General features: G+C 38.4%; 1 protein-coding gene across 9 annotated transcripts in view; it reads left to right on the forward strand.

Moving 5' to 3' along the window:
• The window catches only part of LOC121863034, a 67,530-nt gene extending 59,742 nt beyond the window's left edge, over positions 1–7,788 (forward strand). For 5 of the 9 annotated variants that reach the window (XR_006088305.1, XR_006088307.1, XR_006088304.1 and 2 more), the window contains 2 exons: positions 351–473; positions 3,155–7,788. Coding sequence is in view for 1 of the 9 variants with exons in the window: in XM_042361492.1 (XP_042217426.1) it covers positions 351–357; positions 4,377–4,404 (35 nt within the window). In the remaining 8 variants the exon portion in view is untranslated. The remainder of the gene's footprint in view (positions 1–350; positions 474–3,154) is intronic. The other 4 variants (XR_006088309.1, XR_006088308.1, XM_042361492.1 and 1 more) reach the window with 4 other exon arrangements.
• Positions 7,789–8,376: the final 588 nt, after the last annotated feature.

Raw genomic sequence — 8,376 nt, forward strand, 5'->3', positions numbered from 1 at the left:
TCATCACCCACACACACACACCTCCTTCACCCCCACACCCCCACCCCACACACACACCTCCTAAACCTCCCACACCCCCACACACCTCCTTCCCTACCTCCTTCCCCCCACATCTCCTTCACACACACCTCCTTCACCCCCACCCCCAACACCCCATACCTCCTACCCCACCCACACATCACCCCCACACACACCTCCTTCACCCCCCACACCCACACCTCCTTCTTCACCTCCTTACACACACCTCCTTTCACCCACACCCCCACACCTCCTTCACCCTATAGATGAGAAGTAGAGAAAGAAACCCCTACTTATACACTAGATTAAACATTCCTTGTCTCCTTCTCTAGACTACGTGTGAGTGTGTGTGTCTTGTAGTGTCAGTGTGGTGGTAGTGATGGTGATGGTGGTGGTGGGGGCCCCCGTCAAGCCAGGAGGAGGAGTCCAAGGCAACAACTGCTACAGTAGATACCGTAAGTTCCCTTCCATACATCTTTCTTCTTCGTCAGGCATCTAATAATAATTAATTGGTGGAGTCGTAGAGAATTTAACCTGAAGGTGAGTTAAAGGGAGGGATATTTGGAGTCATTTATGGAGATGATTTTGTCGTGTTTTTTGTCGTGTTTATCTTTTGATGAATATTCCTCTCTCTCTCTCTCTCTCTCTCTCTCTCTCTCTCCCTCTCTCTCTCTCTCTCTCTCTCTCTCTCTCTCTCTCTCTCTCTCTCTCTCTCTCTCTCTCTCTCTCTCTCTCTCTCTCTCTCTCTCTCTCTCTCTCTCTCTCTCTCTCTCTCTCTCTCTCTCTCCATGATTTCATTTTTTTGAAGAACTCTTAAAACCACTGACGATAACTTGAGCATTCCCTCTTCTCCTCTTTCCCCTCTCTTCTTCCCCCTCCCTCTCTTCTTCCCCTTCTTCCCCCTCCCTCTCTTCTTCCTCCTCCCCCTCTTCTTCCCCATCTCTCTTCCCCCTCCTCTCTTCTTCCCCTCCCCTCTTCTCGTCTTCTTCTCCTCTTCCCCTCCTCCCCACTCCTTTATCCCCCTCCACTTTACTACCTTTTTCTCACTCTATTCTCTCTCCCCCCCCCTCCTCCCTATCCATCTCCCTTCCTCCTCTTCCCCTTCCTTTCCTCCCCTCCTTCCTTCCCTCTCCCCCTCCCCCCCCCATTTAAAAGCTGAAGTGTTGATTTACTGAATATTTAATACAATTTTCTTTCTCTGTGTCATTTCCTCTTTTCCTTCTCCTCTTTTCTCCTCTTCATCCCCTTCCTCTTCCTCCTCTTCCTCCTCTTCCTCCCTTCTCTTCCTCCTTCTCTTCCTCCCCCTCTTCCTCCTCCCCTCATCTTCCCCCTCTTCCTCCTCCTCATCTTCCTCCTCTTCCTCATCTTCCTCCTCTTCATCCTCTCCCTCCTTCTCTTCCTCCTTCTCTTCCTCCCCCTCTTCCTCCTCCTCCTCTTCCTTACCCTGGAGCCAAACTATCACGTGTAGAAGCATTCCCTGCTTCCTTCTCTCCTCTCCCGTGAAGAAAAATAATAAGTTTTATAAATTTACTCTATAACCAAACCTATTCAATAACTTCCATGCGATATAATACATATTTTTTGTCTCTCCTTCACCCCAATTAACAAACCTCTATGGATGTATTAATTAGCCTTTAGTTATGTGTGTTATGTAGGGTCTAATTATTAACTAACAAATAATTACATTACTTGATTATTATAATATGAGTAATTAATATTTTTTTAAGCATTGTTGTTCTGTATAACTGTCAAGGATGTTTTAATATATTGATGTTTATATTGATGTTTACGTCTTAATGTTTATATAATATCTAAACATCTTTCATCAGTAAGTAATATATCAATCATTTCTCTAAGTTATTCTTAAACCAATGACATGTTTCATTTAATTTTTCTATTAATTTATATATTCTAAAACTTTCCTTAAATTATTTACTTAATATTTGGAATAATTTTCTTCCCATAAACATTGTAATAAAAATAAGTCACTTAATTTATATAATTATAATTGTATTTATTTGATCAGATTTATATTTCGACGTATTAGGTTTGTTCCGTGTTGTCAGGTGTGTTGTCAGATGTACGATGTCATATTTATGTTGCCAGATGTACGACGACTTATTTATGTTGCCAGATGTACGACGACTTATTTTTGTTGCCAGATGTACGACGACTTATTTATGTTGCCAGATGTACGACGACTTATTTATGTTGCCAGATGTACGACGACTTATTTATGTTGCCAGATGTACGACGACTTATTTTTGTTGCCAGATGTACGACGACTTATTTATGTTGCCAGATGTACGACGACTTATTTATGTTGCCAGATGTACGACGACTTATTTATGTTGCCAGATGTACGACGACTTATTTATGTTGCCAGATGTACGACGACTTATTTATGTTGCCAGATGTACGACGACTTATTTATGTTGCCAGATGTACGACGACTTATTTACGACGACTTATTTATGTTGCCATGTATGTACGTACGACTTATTTATGTTGCCAGATGTACGACGACTTATTTATGTTGCCAGATGTACGACGACTTATTTTTGTTGCCAGATGTACGACGACTTATTTATGTTGCCAGATGTACGACGACTTATTTTTGTTGCCAGATGTACGACGACTTATTTATGTTGCCAGATGTACGACGACTTATTTTTGTTGCCAGATGTACGACGACTTATTTATGTTGCCAGATGTACGACGACTTATTTTTGTTGCCAGATGTACGACGACTTATTTATGTTGCCAGATGTACGACGACTTATTTATGTTGCCAGATGTACGACGACTTATTATGTTGCCAGATGTACGACGACTTATTTATGTTGCCAGATGTACGACGACTTATTAATGTTGCCAGATGTACGACGACTTATTTATGTTGCCAGATGTACGACGACTTATTAATGTTGCCAGATGTACGACGACTTATTAATGTTGCCAGATGTACGACGACTTATTTACGTTGCCAGGTTATACGACGACTTATTTACGTTGCCAGATGCACGATGACTTATTTATGTTACCAGATGTACGACGACCTATTTATGTTGCCAGGTGCACGATGACTTATTTACGTGTTCTTGGTCTCTAATTGGTGTTGTTCTCTTTCCTCCAGTTGTGAGCTCCAGGGTGGGTCTCACTTCACTCTCCTTGGCCAGTCTTCTTACCGTCACACTCTCTCTCATTACTCCTCTTCAAAGCTAAGCCAAGTTCTTCTCTCGGTTACTAGTTAGGCATTTTGGGTTCACGAACTTTCTATTACGCCATATTTATCGACCATCGAGAGACAATGTTAAAAAAGAGACCTGGACTATTGTTTTCTTGGGCAGTTTGATGGGTAGCCCAGTGTATGATGGGTAGCCCAGTGTATGATGGGTAGCCCAGTGTATGATGGGTAGCCCAGTATATAATGGGTTAGCCCAATGTATAATGGGTTAGCCCAGTGTATGAAGTCTTCAAAGTTGATACATTTCTGAGGTAAAATATGGTATTTATTAATGTTTTTCAAAGTCTACGTCTCTCGGCTTACTAAACTGAGTATCTAATGTTGTTATTGTTTTAATTTTGTAGTGAAAGTGAATCTACAGTGAGTGGCTTAAGGTGTACACTACAGTATATTCTTGTGTGTCTTAGCAGTGTGTGTACAGTCACTCAAAAAACTATCTGTACTTGGGGTGATTGATGAGTTTCACAATGAACACTGTGACTCCTGTTGTCTCGGTAGGATTGTCAAAATCCTTCGTCCGTTGTGTCATATTTTTTCAACACAATTTTGTATAGATATTTTTTATTTGAGTGACTTTACATAGATTCGTTCTTGATTTACTGAGGCTATTACTTTTTATTTAATTATTATATATAAGTTAGTAATAAAATGAAAGAGCATTAGAATATAGAAGCATGAACTATAATGTAACCTCCCTTTAACGAACCTAGATCTAATGAATATAGTCCGTTATATAGAGATGGTTTCTGATATACCGGAATTTCATTTATCAGACTATACTTTCCTGTATATTCAGTTATATGGAGTTTTTATATATAACGGACCTTGATTTACTGGACTATTCCCTCCCTTATAGTCCGTTATGTGGAGGTTTCACTGTATTTGAATGAAAATGACTGATGCAGCTTAGATGAAGATATATGAATGAAATTAAGATAAATCAAAGGAATTTCGATGTGTGTGTGTGTGTGTGTGTGTGAGTACTTTAGATCAGAACAGTTTCCATTCCTTCCCTTATACAAAGATGTTAACAAACCTCTCACTTGTTTTGTTTTGAGAGTCTTGCTGTGTTTGCTGATGATGTCTCTAATGTTGCACACCTTCCATGCAGAGATAGAACCATGAAGGGGCGGCAGTAGCGAGTTTCCCTCCCCGTGTAGCAGACCGCAGACATCAGGAGGACCCGGGGAGTGAGCCAGCCTTACCTTGTTGCCATTTCTCCCGTGTCGTGGCGGAGGTGTTTGGCAACCATCACATCAGCCAGTTATCACCAGCAGCAGCCAAGGATCACCAGCAGCAGCCAAGGATCACCAGCAGCAGCCAAGGATCACCAGCAGCAGCCAAGGATCACCAGCAGCAGCCAAGGATCACCAGCAGCAGCCAAGGATCACCAGCAGCAGCCAAGGATCACCAGCAGCAGCCAAGGATCACCAGCAGCAGCCAAGGATCACCAGCAGCAGCCAAGAACCGCTCCCATCATCACGACGAACCTGATACTAAGAAGACTGCTGTTGGTGGAGGTGTGTCGTATAGGAAATTATGGGAATGGGAAGATTTCCACTCCTCCAGAACGTCATCCACTCAGCGTTCGTGTGAGAAGGCTTCATTTTGTACCTTGTAAACAGCACATGTAAACAATGTAGACACAATGTAAGGGGAAACAAAGTTCGTCTTTACCTGCATCAGGAAAGACATTAGTTGGTGAACATTTTGAATCAAACAATTTTACCTTAATGACTTGTAAATATTGAATCACTGCAACTTCGTGAGTGTTGCCAGAGAATTTGTATTGATTGTTTAGCTGAAAAGACATTAGTGTGATTTTTGTAGACTGGGTTTGTCGCCCTTGTGTACTCTTACATAAGGTAAGGAATGCTTTACCTATATATTGGAGGCGTTAATCCATTTGTATCCACGTTTGTTTCTTGATTTTGTTGGATATAACTGATACATTTAACATTATAGTCTAAGTCTTGTTTACAGCTGTTAATGTTATCAGCTGTTGGAGCTTTATAAAAAAAACTATATCGTGTACATATCCAGCAATTATAAGTTGATTTAAATGATTTTTATCTTGTTTTTGTTGACTATATCTACATTCTATATAGGTGCTATAAGTTATGTAGTAGGGTATAATTAAACTCATCTGGTATATTATTACATATATCCTAAGGTGCATTTAAATTGATATCATTTTCTCTACTTCACCGGCATTTAATCTCAGCGGATTGGCTTTATATACATTTTTCAGCAAGTTAGCAGACTGTGATGGTGTTATGCCTCTCTGCGCGTGTTTCCCTCCGTCAAGTTAGGAGAACAGTACAGGGTAAAACCACACACACACACACACACACACACACACACACACACACACACACATACACACTTCCCTGGAGGTAACTCATCAGAAACTCCAACTGTGTAAGACTGGAGAATAATGTAACATAACAACAACGAATAGTTAATCACCTTTGATGACCTAAAACTCCATATTAACACAAGTTTAGAGTTCATTATTTTAACGAGATTTTTCCAGTTTTTCACGCGGGCTTTTGACGGTCATTATCATAAGTGTTTTCTCTGGGTGATGTCCGAATGTTCTACGGAATCTGACATTGTTGACATTTCCAGAGTTTGATTGAGATGTTACAATAGTGCATGACAAGTGATTGCGTGTATGTATGCCTAAATACCATTGCAATTGAGTATAACCATATATTCCAGTTTTCCCTCCATTTCATGATATAATAATTCTAAAAAAAAAAAATGATTGAAGTCTGTTTTGTTTATGTCTCTGCCTTAGACGTGTTGGTTAAATTGCTATTCGCCATTTGTGTTACATATTGTAGACCCCCAAAGAAGATTGTTTCCTGTAATCTAAATTAGTTTTAGCTAAGTGTCATTGTTGATTACCAAGTAGTTGTTCTTGGTTTACTAGTCAGTGGATAGGTGTTTAACCGACCAGTCTTCCAAAGGGCATGAATATGATTTTTTTTTTTTTAGACTTGATCGACTGTGACAAGATGATCCACTTTATATAGACGACGATCCATAATCGCATATTTCACCAGTTTAATTGAAGATTAACGTGAGGTGATGATGTTAGCGGTGGTGTTGTCACAGTGGACGCTGGTCTAAAGCAACACGGTGTAACCCGCCCGTTTTAGAAGGTGTGGATACGACCTACAGTACAGTAGACTTTATAATATAGAAGTGTACATAATATAACGCGAGAGTGGGGCGTCTTGTGTCCTGGAGCAATATTTAATGATATATATATGAACGTTATTAATCCAACTAGACAATTTTTTATGCCTTATATTGAAATTATATATAGCAAAGGACACGACAGTTATGTTCCATTAATATGACGTCACACTTCTTGCTGATCAACGAAGCATTTTCTAAGTTAGGAGACTTGCCATGCGCCATGCTGTACCGTATGTTGCATGACAATTACATTACATTACGTATTTAGGTTGTTATTTACCCCCATATCTTTTATTTTCACCATAGTAACTGTATCTAGGGAATGTTTCTTGTTTATTTTCACCGGCATTGCTAAGCTGTGAACGTGATCATGAATAACTATGATCTTGAATCTGCTCGACAAAATTAAAATCAAACGTTCGAAATTATGAACCTTGGAAAATTTTTCTCTCCGGAATAACTTACAGGAATTAATACTCGAGATAAACAAATAATGTTAATAGATAACAAACGTCTTGGGATCAAAATTTCGAACTAAGTTTCTCATTTGACCAATATTCATGACTTCTGACCACTGACCCCTGAACAAGCTGCCCACCGTTATATATAACTATTAATTGAAGACTTTGAGATATATAATGTAACTAGAAGTGAAATTGAAGAATATTTAAAAACAAGCACAGTAATTGTTACGGCAGGCGTTTGGGGCCATTGAAGTGTGGTAAAATTAGTTCAATAAAACAAGTGAAACAACGGCCGTCCCCCTGTCGACTAAGACACACACACACACACACACACACACACACATCCTGATAATCTATGGATAATAATAGAAACAAGGATTAACAAAATTAATTACATCTATAATAATTTAATCGACTAAAATGGTAAATTAATTATGATACATTGATATACATGGATATACATAAACATGAATCCAGTCAAATAAAGGATTTAAAGTTAATAAATCGCTTTTTTCAGGATAATAGAGTTTTTGCTAATACAACATTTATACAGAAAAGAACAATGTTACTACAATACCCACAATACAATCACACCTTTAAACTTACTGTAAAGTCAAGATAAATTCCCTTTGTTGTTATTGACAGTACACAGTGACAAGGTGGAGTGTGTGTGTGTGGAGGCAGGGGGGCAGGGTGGAGTATGAGCGACCAGTGGAGGCAGGGGGGCGGGGTGGAGTATGAGCGACCAGTCCACCTGAAGTTTACTGTAACAAGCAGCGCATTTCCCAACCTGATGTATTGTCATTGTTATTTCTGCTTTGTAATTTTAATAAATTTTTATACACTGAAGCCTTATTTCCTTCACCTTCTATGGGTAATTTGGATAGATAGATAGATAGATAGATGGATAGATAGATGGATAGATAGATAGATAGATAGATAGATATATAGAGAGATAGATAGATAGATAGTCAGTAGGCAGTTACCAAACAGGGAGGTACTGGGAAGGTATTAGAAGCATAATGTGTTGGTAGACCCTGCTGCCATATGTGACCAAGTCCCAGGTTGATGATCTCACTTTCTGCCTCGTCTACACACAACTGCAGGGTCTCAATTGTTTCTCTTACAACACAACATATATTATTTCTCACGTTTGATCTTTTTTTTCATTTTTGTATTTATAGTTCTTTATTATTAATATTATTATTATTACAGTTACTGTATTATTATCATCATTATTTTATTATTTTATATTGTTTGTTTTATCATAAATTTTATTTATTATGAATTATTATGACTATTATTTATTATTGTTATTATTATTATTATTATTATTATTATTATTATTATTATTATTATTTTTATTATTATTATCATTATTATTATTATTATTATTATTATTATTATTATTATTATTATTATTATTATTATTATTAT

Source organism: Homarus americanus, unplaced genomic scaffold (assembly GCF_018991925.1).
Source record: "Homarus americanus isolate GMGI-L3 unplaced genomic scaffold, GMGI_Hamer_2.0 scaffold54679, whole genome shotgun sequence".
Taxonomy (NCBI): domain Eukaryota; kingdom Metazoa; phylum Arthropoda; class Malacostraca; order Decapoda; family Nephropidae; genus Homarus; species Homarus americanus.